The 17,424-nt window shown below is 39.4% G+C and overlaps 2 protein-coding genes across 2 annotated transcripts in view; one reads left to right on the top strand and one right to left on the bottom strand.

Moving 5' to 3' along the window:
* Window positions 1-2: 2 nt before the first annotated feature.
* On the bottom strand, window positions 3-14,422 carry wars1 (tryptophanyl-tRNA synthetase 1). The gene is made up of 11 exons (XM_076299692.1): window positions 14,345-14,422; window positions 13,791-13,922; window positions 12,738-12,948; window positions 12,051-12,159; window positions 11,846-11,965; window positions 11,222-11,404; window positions 10,372-10,472; window positions 10,033-10,145; window positions 9,070-9,243; window positions 6,288-6,428; window positions 3-439 (listed from the first exon to the last, which is right to left on the bottom strand). Exons 2-11 carry the CDS (start codon window positions 13,902-13,904, stop codon window positions 281-283), a joined length of 1,425 nt encoding a protein of 474 aa, XP_076155807.1. The 5' UTR covers window positions 13,905-13,922; window positions 14,345-14,422; the 3' UTR covers window positions 3-280.
* A 310-nt stretch (window positions 14,423-14,732) lies between these two features.
* Window positions 14,733-17,424, top strand: part of wdr25 (WD repeat domain 25) — a 29,409-nt gene continuing 26,717 nt past the window's right edge. The window contains exon 1 of the mRNA XM_076299690.1: window positions 14,733-15,920. Within this exon, the coding sequence (XP_076155805.1) occupies window positions 15,264-15,920 (657 nt within the window). The 5' untranslated portion in view covers window positions 14,733-15,263. The remainder of the gene's footprint in view (window positions 15,921-17,424) is intronic.

The following is a 17,424-nucleotide window of genomic DNA, read 5'->3' as shown; positions in this document are numbered from 1 at the left end:
CATTTGATCATTTATATTTATTGAATGTATCATGTTCATGTGCACTGGTCTGCTGATCCAAACACAATTTCTTGCTAGAATTCCTGGATATACACTGCACAAGATAACTGTTAAGAAACATTAAGGTGTGTGTGCCTTCAAGTCATGTTATGTTTTTGTAAGCACATGTAAAAGCTCTTTATGTAATGTAACTGAAGACAACGTGTACCACAAGCAAGTACAGCATTAAGACACTGCTAACTCCCCCTCCCTTTCTGTAGTCAGTCACTGTCTACACACATTAGTAGTTGAAGTCTAACTTTCGTGGCGTCATGAACTGTTTGACCATGTCCTCTGTGACCTGCTTGCGTTTCTCTTGATGTTCTGCAATTATTGGTTGGAGGGTTTCAATCAGCATTTTCTTCAGTTCTCCTGTCAACAAGGCACCACTGGAATACTCCTAGAAAAAGTAAACAAATGAATCAGAGTGTCAGCAACACATTCCAAGAGACCAAAATAATATTGTGGGCTGTCCTTTTCAAAAGAGAAAGACAAAAGACAAAACCAGTGACATTTCTGTCACTGATTCAGTGACTGTTTACCTTGCTGCCAGCTACAAAAGCAAACAAAAAAAGCCTATCACGGATTGTGTGAGAAGCCTCCATATAAGGCCGGAGTTCATTTGTTTATGTGTATGGTGTTTGGCAGACGCTTTTGTCTAATGCGACCTACAGAATATAAACACTACATTATTGGTTAAAAATAGTTTAAATCAAGTCAAAAAGCCTACATTAAGCATAATAACAAAATAATAATAACAATATGAAATATCAACAATGAAAATCACGAGTTTTCAAATTAACAAAAAACATAAACATACAAACCACAACTCTGTAAGAGAAATTATTTAAAGTGTAAGTTCAGTGTAAATTCACCCATAGTCCTGTTGTTCAAGCTCATCACAAGATGCAAGATCACATTACTTTTCAGAACTTATTTCTGATCATCAGCATAATCCTAGATTTCTATTTAAAACAGTAGAGCAGCTGGTAAAGCCATCTACTCCCTGTGTCCCAGTGGAAAGTGATGCTGATTGTGAAAAGTTTTTGTCCTTTTTTACTGAGAAAGTAGAGTCAATTAGAACCTCTATCACTCCTAATACTATGCACTCTGAAGTCTCTTTCTTACAGGATAGGCATACTTTAAACCACTTCAATACAGTTACTCTATCTGAACTTCTAGAGACAGTGTCACATATGACAGTATCTTCCAGTCCTCTTGATGTAGTACCAACAAAGTTCCTATTAGAAGTAATTGAATCTGTTGGGTCCTGTTTGCTTTCTATTTTTAATAGTTCACTTTTAAATGGCATTGTCCCTGATTACTTTAAAACTGCAAGTGTGAGCCCATTGCTAAAGAAATCAGGGCTTGATCCATCTCTACCTCAAAACTACAGACCTATTTCCAAGTTACCATTTGTATCAAAGATTCTTGAAAGATTAGTGTCCAAGCAGCTTGTCTCTGCACTGGAAAATAATAATCTTTTTGAAAAGCTACAATCTGGTTTCCGAAAGTATCATAGCACTGAGACAGCACTGCTGAAAGTTACAAATGACCTTTTAAGAACATCTGATGATGGCATGTGTTCTGTCCTTGTACTTCTTGATCTTAGCGCAGCCTTTGACACTATTGATCACAGCATACTGCTGCATAGACTGGAACATTGGGTGGGAATTTCTGGTACAGCCTTACAATGGTTTTCATCCTACTTGTCAAATAGGAAGTTTTGTGTTTCTGCAAACAGTTACACATCTTAATTTTCTCCTGTCAAGTATGGGGTACCTCAAGGGTCAGTTTTAGGACCAATCTTATTTTGTTTATACATGCTTCCTCTTGGACACATTATCCAGGAACACTGTGTCTCCTTCCACTTTTATGCTGATGATACACAGCTGTACCTGCCCATTAGTTCCTCTGATCCTAGTATGCTGAATTCCTTAAATGAATGTCTTTGTGACATAAAAAAACTGGATGTCAAACAATTTCCTCCAGTTGAATTCTGACAAAACAGAAGTCCTCATCATTGGATCCCAGCACATAGTGAAACAAATGATACCATCCTTAGGTCCCATTTTTAGACTATGTAAAACCTGTTGCAAAGAATCTTGGTGTCTGGTTTGACAGTAATTTAAGCTTTGAACGTCACATCACAAAGCTCATACAGTCTTGTTTCTATCACCTCAGAAATATTTCCAAGATTAGTTCCATCTTAACTTTTAAAGACACTGAGACCATTATACATGCATTTATTTCTTCACGCCTGGATTACTGCAATAGTCTTTTTTCTTGTCTGAACCAAAAATCTATAAAGAGACTTCAAACTGTTCAGAATTCAGCTGCCCGGCTTCTTACTAAGACAAAGTACTGTAATCACATTACTCCTGTTTTAGCCTCACTGCACTGGCTCCCAGTAAGCTTTAGAATTGATTTTAAGATTCTTCTGATTACTTTTAAAGCTCTACATGGCCTGTCTCCCAACTACATATCTGACCTCCTAGTAACTTATACACCTGTGCGTACTTTAAGATCACTCTGGTAGTGGTTTCCTAACTATTCCTAAGGTCAATCTCAAAACTAAAGGGGAGAGAGCATTTAGTGTCAGGGCACCTAGGCTCTGGAATGACCTGCCTGATGAAATCAGGTCAGCCAAGTCAGTATGCTCTTTTAAATCCCTCCTTAAAACATCTTTACAAGCAAGCCTTCCTTAGTTTTGTTTAAGTAATATACTCCATTTTGTGTTAAGTTTATTAAGTTTTATTTCAGTGTTAAGTTTTATTTCAGTGTCAAGTTTTATTTCAGTAAGTTTTATTTCAGTGTAAGTTTATTTTCCTTTTTCAAATTTATGTTAAGTTCTAATTGAATTAGTATATATTATTTGATTGTTATATTATTATGTCTTATTTGCATTTTCATTTATGTTGATATTGTACAGCACTTTGTAACTTTGTTTTAAAAAAATGCTATATAAATAAAGATTATTATTATTATTATTATTATTATTATTATTATTATTATTATTATCACATGCAGCCCATAGGAAAAAGAATGAGATAGTTTGGGACAACATAGGCCAAGTTATGGACAGGCAGCTTAAAGCAGTGTTTTTCAACCACTGTGCCGGGGCACACTAGTGTGTCGTGAGAGATCATCAGGTGTGCCGCAGAAAATTACTCAAATCTCACTCACTGGTCCAGAAAAGCAACTGTTGCATCAAAGAATTTATAACCACATGCTCTTATTGATTGTATGATTGCACTATTTGTGGTATGCAGGCATTGTACAACGGGGGCCCCATATCCAGTATTCACAGAATCATCACATATCCAGTTCATAACAACAATTAAATTAGATATAGTCACCTACAAATGAAACAGAGGGCGCTTGTTTTATAGAGTAGGTCTTGCATAGAAGCCATAATAAGGCCATATCTGTGTATTATTTGAAATTTTAGACTATGGTATGTTTATTTTTTCTTCACACAGGATGTTAGTGTGCCGTGGGACATTTTAAGTGTCAAAAGTGTGCCTTGGCACAAAAAAGGTTGAAAAACACTGGCTTAAAGGAACACGCCACCCAATGTCAGTAGTAATATATGTTCTTACCTTAACTTTCACGAGTTGAGTCATACCTCTCCCGTGTCGGTATGTGCACTCAAACGCTCTGGTGCGCGGCTGGACTGTGTTAGCATGTTGCTATGCTAGCAACTAAGCGTAGAAGTAATAAAAAACATCCAAGTTTTCCCGACTTAAATACAGTTGCACGAGTAGTTGATAGAAATGCTACGGCCACGCAACATGAAACGTGGCGATTTTCCAAGCGAATAAATAGGACAACTACAATGTGTGGCGCAATAGCACTTGGGAGTACTTCGACCTAGCGTAGTAGTATTGTTAGCACCTAATTGTAGATCCTATCCACCACAGAGTTTAGAATCCATGCTGGATCGACCCTCAGCCTCTCCCTCCCCTCTGAGCGAGAGAGAGGCACACACACTAGAGATGGGCTATTATTTCAACCATAACTGCATAGCAAAACTTATCATCCATCAGCCATCCATCAGCACCAAAGTTTTTTGACTAATTTTCGAAACGGCACCCGCCCACCATCCGCTGGTTGTTTTAATGTAGGCTATATGGGTGATGCAGCACTGCTGACGTGAGGCTAGAAAGCCCTTGCCTGTTCTAGAAAGACTGATCCAATGCAGCAAATATATTAAAAGGCTAAAGTCGTACATTGGCTATGTTGTAGCCTATCCCCAGAATATCAGCAGCAAACTCAGTCTCTGTCTCGCAAAACAGTCTCCAAATAAAACGCACATCGGCCTGTTGCCTATTCTGCCAGCTTGTGACAATATATCGTCCAAAATGCTTGATTGCATTGCATTCTCCACATTTTTAGCTAAATTTTCATGTACCACATCAGCATTTTTGTTCAGTGAATCTTTTGTAAATTGCTTTAAAATGAATTGGGATGTCTGTCTGAAAAAGACGCGCTCGTGCAGTCAAAATGAATGGGAGTCTTCAGAACAGGCTTGTCAGTCACCCTGACATAACAGTGTGTAAAGTAGACTATAATGTGAATGACTTGTTATTTTATCAAGGATTTCTTTCTTTTTGCAAAAAATAAAGTACAATAAGCATTAATTAGTAGGCCAGGAGCATGTTGAAATTATGTGGCAATTGTAAAAGGACGTGACCGAAGCTGAGGCAAGCCAGGCAATAGGCCTATAGGCCCGACGGTAATTGTAAAGCAATTTACAAAAGATTCACTGAACAAAAATGCTGATGTGGTACATGAAAATTTAGCTAAAAATGTGGAGAATGCAATGCAATCAAGCATTTTGGACGATATATTGTCACAAGCTGGCAGAATAGGCAACAGGCCGATGTGCGTTTTATTTGGAGACTGTTTTGCGATACAGAGACTGAGTTTGCTGCTGATATTCTGGGGATAGGCTACAACATAGCCAATGTACGACTTTAGCCTTTTAATATATTTGCTGCATTGGATCATTCTTTCTAGAACAGGCAAGGGCTTTCTAGCCTCACGTCAGCAGCGCTGCATCACCCATATAGCCTACATTAAAACAACCAGCGGATGGTGGGCGGGTGCCGTTTCGAAAATTGGTCAAAAAACTTTGGTGCTGATGGATGATAAGTTTTGCTATGCAGTTATGGTTGAAATAATAGCCCATCAGCGCATCTCTAGTGTGTGTGCCTCTCTCTCGCTCAGAGGGGAGGGAGAGGCTGAGGGTCGATCCAGCATGGATTCTAAACTCTGTGGTGGATAGGATCTACAATTAGGTGTTAACAATACTACTACGCTAGGTCGAAGTACTCCCAAGTGCTATTGCGCCACACATTGTAGTTCTCCTGTTTATTCGCTTGGAAAATCGCCACGTTTCATGTTGCGTGGCCGTAGCATTTCTATCAACTACTCGTGCAACTGTATTTAAGTCGGGAAAACGTGGATAGTTTTTATTACTTCTACGCTTAGTTGCTAGCATAGCAACATGCTAACACAGTCCAGCCGCGCACCAGAGCGTTTGAGTGCACATACCGACACGGGAGAGGTATGATTCAACTCGTGAAAGTTAAGGTAAGAACATATATTACTACTGACATTGGGTGGCGTGTTCCTTTAAAGCAGACCCATGGGGCAGTGGGGAGTTACTTTCAGTTTCAATTTTGATGCCCCCATGGGTCTGCTTTAAGCTGCCTATCCATAACTTGGCCTATGTTGTCCCAAATTGTCTCATTCTTTTTCCAATGGGCAGCATGTGGTGAGCTTATACAACAGGGCGATGGGTTAATTTACACTGAACTTACACTTTAAGTGCAAGGTATCAGATGAGTGTTTAAACATTTCTTGAAAGTCCCAAAGCCATCACTAGAACAAAGAGCATTAGGTAAATCATTCCACCAACAAAAAAAAGAGTCTTCACTGTGCCTTAGTGTAAGCCAACATGGCAGACGCTCATCAGAGGACTGTGATGAACGCGAGGGGATGTAGGGCTGGACCATGATATTGAAATAACAATGCACAGATCCAGTAAGGAACTCATAGGAATCAGGCTTCCAAGAATGCCAAGAAAAGATCTAGAAGAGTATGTGAACTAGCTGAATCACACAACTTCCTCCCCTCTATAGTTCTATTTTGAAGTACAAATTGAGTATTTAGTAACTATTTGCTATTTTGGAAGTTTAAAAAAAAAAAAAAAAAAAAAAAAGCTGTGTGGTGACACTCACCTGTCGTATTTTTTCAAGCTGTTCGTCGTCCTCCAGGAAAAATGTGAGATACATGAATGACACGTCCACCTCAGTGTTGCCACCGTACTTTCTGTGCTCCTCAATGGTGTCCTTGCCTCCAGAGAAAGCATACTTGTTCACCTGTGAGAGACATTGTGTTTCACTGGATTCATTGACCTTTTCAGATAATGTCTGGACAAGCAGGATCAAATCAGACAAGACTAAGTGCTCAAGTGAAAACAAAGTACACCTCTGACATATCTGTGCAGCCAGTATAAATAAATACACAGCCCTTGGTCAAGTTCACAAGTGATGCATCTCAGGTGCAGTTTGCACTCAGTAGTGGAAGCCCAGTGTTTCCCCTAGAAATTTTTCCAGCAGCGGTGCTGTTGATCATAGGAAGCCCCCCCCCCCCAAAAAAAAAGAAAATTTTGAAAAAAAAATACTCCTTAAGTGGTGACTTCTGGTGGATTTTGTCGAAAGAAATTGACAGATTGAGATACAAATTATGACATAACCATCAACACAAGCATTTACAAAGCATGATTATTGTAGTACTTGAACAGGATTATTCATGTTTTTCTTTCACCTTTTTCATTTACATTATTAGTAATTATTACTTACATTATTATTAGAAATTGAAATGAAACAAAATGAAATGGCACAACACACACGACAAAAAATTATTATTTACAATTAATTACAAAAAATAAAGCTTAATCACAGGCCACTGTACAAACTATTACTATTTAGAATGTAGAGTGCTGTGCATAAGTTTATTTATATAATAACATTTATTTATTTACCATACATGATACTTTCAAAAATAATCGATGTCCTTAAAGGTTTGATTTTCCTCTCTTTTTTTAAATTAAGGCATTAAGATCAATTTCCAAAAGATAAGATTTGTATTCCTCCTTTTAGTCAATTTTAGCATGGGTGTCTTAATTTTGCACAGCACTGTATAAACTATATAGACTTCTCTTTCATGTCATTACTGTATTGGTGCTGTGCAGGTCAAATTGAGTGCCGTGACAGCCCGTGAGGCTTGCTTGATTCTCATGGTTTTAAGCTAACTTAGTAGTAGCGTTGTTGTGCATCGTGCATAAGGATGTGTGGATGAAATTGAATTATGTTTTCCATGTAATTTGGTAAAATAAATGCTTAAAGCCTAACAACTCGAAGAAAAACTATATTGGATTATAGGAGATAAGTGTCTTGTATCATTTCTATGATTTTTGTAAGCTCTACAGGAATTACAAACTATCTCCAGATGTAAATGGTTGCGTATCCTATTACTCAAATTCAATTACAGTTTTTTCTGATTGCTTAAGCACATTTTTTGTAACTATGGCTTTTTTTGCAAAACTCTACACACAAATAGGAAAACCTTTCACCCAATCAGCAAAACACTGTAGTTCTCTTGCAAAAGCGAACACACCTTGCTTAACTCTTCACACCTTCGTAAAAATTATGTTTTCGTATCAAACAGTAAACACAAGCCATCACAATAATAAGCACACAATGTGGCAACTGCACACTGATGGTCTGAATAAAAAACACATCTGGCTTTTGCTTTCTCTGTGTACAAGGTAGACTATGTTAGTTTGAGGTCATACTTTTGTCATAGTTCTGTAAACATACAGGGATCCAAACTTCAAGTATTGGTGTTTATTTACACACATCAAAACAAACACAAGTGTGTTCACAAGTCAAAACACAAAATAGCAATTTCACTGAGACAAAACAAATCAGTCTACATCGGGTCGTCTCTTTCAAAATTCTGTCTACATCACATGCAATGTCCCAGTCCAAGGCACCGGGAAATATATATTCTGGAATGACATATCCAGGCCTGACATGACAATATCCCCACATGTAGACTGTTTTTTTTGTCTGTAAAAGGGCTATTTCTTTCTCTTCTCACTCTTCCTGGCCCTCCATTGTACATTACCTGTGGGTTATTTAGGCTGATTGCAAAGTTAACTAATTATCTAAAACAGTTTTCATGAGAAAGTGTGCCAGAGAGTTGGCAAAATAGTGTAAATAATAGCCATACATGTGTATGATTTGCCAGGAGTGTGTTGATCATTTGGAAATTGAGTGTAAAGCAGTGAGTTGTGTTTACAGTTCCGCAAAAAGAGTGCTGTGCAGTGAATTGTGCCTATAGTTGTGCAAAGTGTGCGTTACAAAATTGCAAACTGAGTGCAAAGCAATGTTTGTGCTTTTAGTTTTGCAAAACTCCAGTAAGTGGTTTTGCTATAAATATTAATAGTTTTAGAAATTGTGCTATAAGCATTCAGAAAAAACTGTAAACCCACCAATAGGCTAGACCTTAGTTGCACAGCCTAGCTACTGTATGTTAGCAACACAGGGCTTGAAAGCATTGACTGTATAACAAACAAAAACGAAACAATGCGTGGAATTCATCTGGGAATAGGCTACTGAAGGTAGGGGCGAGATACCTCGCTGGCGTGTTTAATTTGGTTCCTTGGTTAACATAATGTAGGCTACGGTTTTTTTTGCACAAAATTGCATCTGCTAATAAACTTAAACACAAACAACGTGATCTCCTTTGGAATCCCTGACTGCGCCTTCAACTTTAGCCTACTATTATTTGTTGACATCAAACCTGAACGAACGGCAGCTGTTCCTTAAGTTCACTTCCGTGTTTTTTTTTCTTTTTCAATTAGGCAACTTTTTTGCAGTGGCGCTTGAATTCCAGGAGCGGCGCTGCGCCGCTGCTGAATACATTGTAGGGGAAACACTGGAAGCCCCATACCTTGTTTTTGATCTGCTTGGGGGTGTCTGTGAGGAAGATGGAGGAGGTGGCGTCGCTGGCGCTCATCTTGGTCTGTGCTCCCTGCAGGGCAGGGAAGAAGGTGGAGTGGAGCAGTGCTGGTTTGGGGTAGCCAATACGGGGAGCCACGTCTCTGGTCATCCTGAAGTAAGGATCCTGGGGAGAGAACGGGAGAAAGCCATTTAAGGGTTGTCAAAGCTTCACACTGCAAGCAGGACACAACAGAAGAAGGAATTTAAAAGGCACAGTTGGTTATAAAGCTGATTTAAGATGGATATCTATAGTTATGTATACAGATTTGTATTGGAAAGTAAACGGGAACTTTATTTTAGAAAATACATTTAAAAAGCTCTGCTTATCTACAATAGTGCAAAAAATATATCTCAAAACATTTTAGCACAAGACAATATAGTACATTACAGAACGTTGATGTGGAAGTACAAGGACTGTTTTCAGATGAAACAAAATGAAACTTTCTCAGTAGTTTTCACCCTTTCTCTTGTGCAATAGAAAAACACTGCACCGAAACCTATTTCTAGGTCAACTATGTATGTGGTTGACACAATGTGTGGTGTACAACATGGTCAGACACTGAATGTGTTCTAGTGTACACATTTACCTTGAGAAAAACAATATTTCCAAAGAATGTGTTGTCAACCAGATACGTTACTGGGACACCACAGCAAGTGCATAACCATTGTGGGGTCTTTCCTCTCTGTCAGTGGTTCATCAATACTCAGGTGTACAGATTGTATATACCGTACATGTTTAGTATGGTAAAGCATATATAGTATATAATTAAATAGTTGTAGTTTGGTCTTAAGAGCATGCACACTTGACCCAATCAGAGTAGCCAAACCCAAATGTCAGACTGGAGTGCTGGAATCCAAACTGAGCTGGTGGAGGTGTCATGGTAAGAAAGAGAGGGTGGTGATAACGTCAGACCTGATCAATGGCACAGGGGATGAGGCATGTCACATCCTTCCTGTCGTTGAAGATCTGGGGGAAAGAGTTGCTGAAGGAGGGTGCCGCCTGAATCGCTGGGAAGCTTATCTTGCCTGGGACATGTCAGGAAAAGTGTAGTTCAGACAAGGGTGGGCTCTTCAATATTTCACAGAATATGGATGGAACAATAGATAATGGTATAATGTATTACACATTGTTATATTTGTCTGTGTGTGTGTGATATCTATGTTAGTGTCATCGAAGGATATTTTACAGAACAACTTTGACATATGAAAATATGACATAAGAAAATATTCCATACATGAATCATAAACTAACCAATGCAGTCGCTGTCAGTGAAACCAAAGATTCCCTTTACTTGGTTAAAGGTAACATGTTTCTGGATCTTCACCACATTTCTGTAGAAGGACGGACTGCTTCTGCAAAGTTACACAAGCATTGCCATGTAAGTCAAACACAATTTCTAAAATAATAGGACATCATAGTTTTTTGTAAAATGACAATGATTTTGGGAAGGCGTTACTGTTTCTGTGTTTTGCATTAGGGTTGGCTTTCAACAGCTGAAGCTTCAAAAGCAGAAGCTGTGACATATGTGGAAATATAACCGAGTCATTACTATGAGTAACTCATCCTGTCTTGAGGGTTTGAGCACCTCTTGGTGGCAATGCTTATTATTACATAATGATTCAATTTAGCTAGACAGCAGTTCATTGCAAAGCTGTTGCATATGTACAAGCAGCCTCAAGCCTCATGGCCTTTAAATACAAAATCAACATATATAACCTGTGGGTTGAATTGTATTAAGATTCACATATATAGAGTTTCGGTCAAGAACTGGAGAGAAGACATTTTTTTTTTTTTTTTTTTTACATTTTCAGTAGGTGGTTCATCCCAGCTCACCAAACTCCATAGCCACTGGCCTGGGCAACCAGTGAGAATGGCAGGTTTGTATGTCCTTCACATCACCGTCATCATGATACATTTGAAGGTGATAGCAAAACTAATTATACATTACTAGCCTATAAAAGCATACATCAGAAAGGTGGATTTAAAAACATACCTCAGAAATAGCTACCTGTCAAACATACCTCTTGATTTAAATAACATTAAATAGCAACAAAATGTATTCCACATTCCTTCTGAAATGTAATGCCGTCGTTAGATTTACCCCATGTAATCTAGGTCAGAGAAGATGAACGTCTTATTGACGTCAAATCCACAGGCAATGATGTCTTTGGCGTTCTCCACAGCAAAGTGGTGGCAATCCTCAAGTGTCAGGTCTTTCCAGAGGTACTTCTCATCATCCGTCATCTGGATGACCAGCGGGATGTCAAACACATCCTGCAACCACCTGTACAACAGTCCCATACTGATTACATGGCATCACATTCAAACAATCACACATACTGTTAGGTCAATATGTATTTGGACAGACACACCATTGTTGTTGTAATTTTGCCTCTGTACACCACCAGAATGGATCTAATATGAAGCAATTTTCTTTCAGCACCTCGGTTATTTTGTTTCAGATCCATTGTAGTGGTGTACCAAGGCAAAACTATAAATATTGTGTCAATGTCCAAATACTTATGGACCCAACTGTAAATAAACACTTCCACAGTTCGTAAAAGGGATTTTAGTTTCTTGACAACACAAACACAAGTAGAGTCTGAAGGAGTAGCTCTTAAATCTTAAAGACCTCTGATGCTTTTTAGTCACAAGTCAAATGTTCAGGTGAGACAATATAGCTCAAGAAAATACAACACCACGTAGTGACAGAATAAGATCTTACTTTGTGAAAATGAAGGGGATTAGATGACCGACATGCATGGCTTCAGACGAAGGACCACGCCCCGTGTACAGGTAAAATGACTTCTTATTCTCGTATGCATCCAATACCTGATGCATGTCTCTGGAAGAGAAGCAGCCAACCTCATAAGGGACAGAGACAGACCCGCTTGGTATGTAAATTTAACAGCTTGTAACCAAACTCCAACCTGTGAGAAAAGAAGATTCCTCTGCGCAGAAAGCGATGTGCCCTCTGTCCTGACACTTTCTCTATTCTGTCCACAAGCTCCTGGTCAATCTTACTGCTGCCAAATCTCACTAAAAAACAAATGATAAAACACATCCTTCAACATTTAGTCTATGGCGAAAAGACAGAGATTCATTTTCAAATTAAGTTTTCAAAACATTGCAATGCTTTCATATGAACATTTACACCAAAATGACACTGAAGCATTCAAATATTCATAAATATCAAAAGCAGACACTGATTTCATCAATTAAATGACAATCACAGACAATTAAATGACAATCACAGAGACAAAATGGGAAAGCAGTGTAGATCTGTCATTGTTTGTAGCTATTGTGTTTGTTTGTAGCTATTGTGTTGTCTTTGTTCCTGTTTGACGTCCTCAAACTACGGTATGTCTCTTGTCCCGTTTGCTTTGTTGATATGATCAGTGACATGTATGTAGTGTGATGTCACATTTGTCCTTTATGTGCTACAGAACAGGAACCTGCTGTAAACCAGTCAGGCCTGTTTCAACAGTAATAACATTGTTACGTTTTATCCTTTCCTATATAATAAATGAAATGAAATGAAATATGAAGTACAGACTGAAAAAAAAACATAAGTCTACTGTTTCATTGAAAAATCATTCTGGGTACAATATCCTTACCAATGAGCTTGTCATAGTCCACTCCTTTGGCACTACTTGTGGACACAGACCAAGGGTTCACCAAATCATCTCCTTCATCAGACGCTGGTCCATTATCAGACGGAACCGTAGTGTCACTAGGTGGACAACCGGCTTTATAGTCCTCACCCGTTAATTTCTTGTAATCAACTTTCAGTTTCAGTAGCAACTTCACAGCTGTCTCAATATCAGCCTGTACATGCAAGAGATTTTTCATTCATCCATTTCTATGCATTGAATAAATAATTCAGTAGTAACTACACAGCTGTGTCAATATCAACATCTGATAATATCAATGTATCAATATCAACATCTGTACAACAGATATTTTATTCTTTGATGCAAGGCTGTAGCCATGGAGTCAACATTGGGAGTGCATGGTGGGTGAAATTAGTTCCTACCATTCTATGTGATCATATCATCATCATGTACTAATGCATTCAGAATAGCCTAAAGAGAGATGAGGAGATGAGGGAAGGGGGGCATGATGTACAATTTGGGCAGTGATAATGGCATGAGGTGAGTAAAGGAGCAAAAACTAACTTATCTAATTAAAAAGTGCCATAGCTTAGTCTAGGGTGCAGTTGTTTTGGTTTGAATACTAACTTGAATACTAACATGATCACATAACCCCCCCAGTTACTAGTTCAACTTAAGGGCACTGATCTAATGCTACAGGACACTAAGGGGAAAGAAGGATATGAGTAATTTCTCAGAAATAATGACCAACCCACATCTTTTTTTTTGTATGTCATAATTACACAGTTCTACAACACTTTCACTTCCACATATGGTAAACGGTGACTAAGTAGTGTTTTCTCAGAAATTATCTGTATTCAGGATTCCTCAGATTATCTCACCTCCGCCTCCACCTCACATCCGTCAGTTAATGAACAATTTAACATACAATTTTCCGGTTTGTAACAAGTGAACAGTGAGTGATGCTACTGTAGAATAACATTTTACATGTGTCTCCTTCAAAGTGTACCTGTATGACAGCCTTGCTTTGATGTTCTAAATATCTTATTCACTCACCTTGTCAGCATTTTCTGTTTTAAGGGCTCGGATTGTGTCGCCATGGGCGGACAGCTTTTCATATAGTTCCAATGGGGTCAAACCTACTGACCCATCACCTTTACAGTCTGTCATCTTCAACGTAGTAAACAACTATTAGAATACAAACCAGAAATGGAGTAAGATAACGGTATTTATTTGGGGTTACACGCAGAACCTTCGCATCATCTTCTCACGAAAGTTTCACGTTTCACAATTAAGAACAGCTTTTTAAGGCTACCATCAAATGTGGACCAGGTTATCAAAGTAGTAGAATTATTTGTCCCAAATTATTTTCGTCTACCTTCATAGGCTACATTGTGTTCTGTTGAAGAGGAGAACAGAAGTAGCAGAAATGACTAAGACCAGATGGGAAAGCAGTGTAGATCTGTCATTCCATATGTTGTGATTTTCTAAGCTATAACTAATTTCTACCTTTACAAAGTTCAAGGCTTGTAAAATTAATTTTGTTCAATCTATGAATAAAATACCCTGATATCGGTTGGGAACATGAGGAAACAAATCATATCACATACCTCGGGTGATCTTACTCTCTTCAACTTGCATCAGCCCTCGAATGAAACAACCAGCCAGAAATGTTGCACCAGCTGGTTGAGTAGGTACATCATCTAAAAATCCCTAGTGCAACACTTACAGCTTCATTTGGTTCCGCTACGCAATTTCAGTCGGAAACATTTCGGCTTTTATTCATATATTATATATAATATATTATTATATATAATATATATAATACATTATATATACAAAGCGTAAAACGTAAATACATATCAGAATTAATATTTATATCATCACCACTATCAAAACCTGGTATGCTGACATACAGTATAGATATTTGGCTTATTCATCTTCGTGCAGCGCTGCGCAGATCACGTCACGTTCAGCCAGATCAGTGCAGCGCTGCATGAAGTCGAATGGGCCTATTTTAAACCCGGACGGACATACAGGCACATGAATTCAAATGGAAGTGGAATGGTTTTAACAGAGAACTCAGAGACTGGGGTTAGTGGTTAAAACAGTGAAGTTTTCAACTTAAGACTACTGCTTTCTTTTACTGTAGGCTGTCCGATAGATGGTCATGGCGGAGGTTGAAGGCAGTCGTCTGCGTTGTGGCCTGTATTTTCGCCAAGATATCTAGCAATACGCTCTGGCTAATGCAATTAAATGTTGCAGTCTTTCTACCACTGTTGAAAAATAATGTGCCGTGGTTGTATACGCTATGAGGAAAATTCAGTGCACGAACAACAGCCAGGATGTATGTGTTTTAGGCCAAGTAGGCTTACATTTCATTATGTAGAAAGCAAGTGCTAGTTACTTGCTGTGGAGCATTTTGTTATGACGGTGATTTCTCCAGCAGGTGGCAGTTGTGATTGTTTGAGGAGGTAGACTTTGATAGACTCAACATTTCACACAGTAGTACACAAGCACAACCAGACCATGGCCTCTTTGTCTCTAGTTGCGTATGAAGACTCCGGTTCAGATGAGGAATCTGCCACAAACAATGAGGGTGTCAGTTCCACTTTAAAATGTGACAGCGCAGTCGAGCAATTTCTTGGAAGACCTGGCAGCCCTGCAACTGGGTTTCCTGGGGATAGACAGAGTACCAATACAACTACCGTGGGACCCCTCTGGCAGTTTAAATCTTCTCCATGGGAACAACCACATTCAGTGGATTGCTGCAAGAAGGCGTTACAAATACCTCCCCATCCCTCACCACAGAACTCTGCTTGTCCAAATCCAGTTAAGAGGCTGGCACCTTCCCCGGTGGGAGTAAGACCTTACATGCCAAAGAGACAGAGACTGGCCCCAACAGATGACGGGGTGATGATGCCAGGGCCAAGTGTCAGCAGTGGCCCTGTTGAGGTCACTGCCGCCGTCACCACCACCAGTCAGGCCTCTTGTGCCCAGATGCTCTCTGAGGTGTCTGACCGAGTGCGTCCTTTCTTGGGACAGAAAGTAGGCAGGATGGAGCTGCCTAGACGTGTCCTCTTGCAGCTCCAGGCTCACCAGGGGCCGGTCAACACGGTGCAGTGGTGCCCAGTGCCTCACACAAGCCATCTGCTCCTGTCTGCTTCAATGGACAGGACAGTCAAGGTAAGAAGTGTTTTTGCTGGCACTGAATGTGTGATCTCAGGAATGAAAGCTAGTTAGAGGATATGAACATTCAGCTTCAGAAAGTACTAGTAAGAATGACAGAAAAGGTACTTGCTTACTAGTAAAGCACTAGTAACTTATGTCACAAAATCCCCACTAATATATTTTAGCTATCTACATTGGCATAGAATTGCAAGTGTTTCTTCAAAATTTCACATGCCCAAGAGCCTACACTTCAAGATGAATGTGATCATGTATGATAAACAAGAGCAGGCACTTGCTTTTTGCCGAGGCTCTTTGAGTCTGTGATAATGTCTTTGGGCCATCACGACTCCCCTAACCGAGCCTGAAACCCATTACTAGTGAAGCTATAGGGAGATCCCCTAATAACAAGAAACCATTCTGCATAATGCAAAACCCTCTTTGTTTAAAAAAAGAAAGAAAAAAAAACAGCGCCGTAAATCTTGGAGAATCTATGTCAGGACTCAAGGGTCCTTCTTCCTGTGGAGCTGCAGCACCTCTGTCTCGACTCACCAGGAGTCCACCCCTTTCCTTCGGAAAGGTTAAGTGACACAGGTGTGGAGCGACTAAACATTCTCATTCTGGGGGATATTATGTTTCCGAGCTGTCGGAGGCCTCCTGACAAGCACGGTATAATTAACAATTTAAATATTCATGAGGGGATTTGCCTCTCTCCGCGTAGGATTCGCACAAGGAGAGGCATGAGGCTGTGGCCAACAGCTGGTGATGAGCGACAGAGCAGGTGGTGGAGACTCATTCTGTAGATGCTACCACTTTACCTCTGTGCCATCCCAGCACTGAATGCCTGCCTGTCGCTGACTTGTTATACTGAAATATTTCAATGAATCCAAAATCAAGTCAGATGTGTCTTGTAAACACTCTGCTATGATGACCATCAGAACACCTAAAGCAACACCAATACCTTAACTACGATGTTTATGACTACATACACATGATGGGGTAAGATTATTTTTTTGGAAGTCGCCCTTCTCATCCCTATAATTGCCTCTAGTGTTCCATGGCCGACTGGTGTTCCATGAAGGCATTTCTGGCGGTCCCTGACATGCATTCAATAATGTACTTTCTCTGGTCAGAATTCCGTTCCCTAAGTCACGGTCAGTTGAAAACCCATGACCTTTTGTGGTTCACAATGGTTAAAGAAGTAGCAGTTTAGTAATGCTTATAGAAGCAACCGTGTTTGTTGGTAATGTGAGGTAAACAGATTTGTTTAAAAAAAGTCCTAGTCTTCTTAGAGCATATTTAAAAGTCTAAGTGTTAAGTACTTAGTGCCAAGTTGCGTTTTGTGTTTAGACATCATGGAAGTCTTGCCAGATTTTGCAGATCCTTCTTTTAGGCTCATTAAAATGTCACCTCCATAGTGGTATGTCTGCCATGCTAACTGGGTAATAGAGGATTTTGCGTAATGTTGCTCTATTACCTTTTGGAGGCGCTGTTTCACTGCGCACAGTAATCCAATAGAGAC

This window comes from Alosa pseudoharengus, unplaced genomic scaffold (assembly GCF_046254945.1).
Source record: "Alosa pseudoharengus isolate Yale_2024_CS ecotype anadromous, Long Island Sound unplaced genomic scaffold, YU_APseudo_1.1 YU_APseudo_1.1_scf_22, whole genome shotgun sequence".
In the NCBI taxonomy this organism is placed as follows: Eukaryota; Metazoa; Chordata; class Actinopteri; order Clupeiformes; family Clupeidae; genus Alosa; species Alosa pseudoharengus.
Note: the sequence above shows the minus strand (reverse complement) of the source record. Positions and strands in the feature narration are given on the sequence as shown.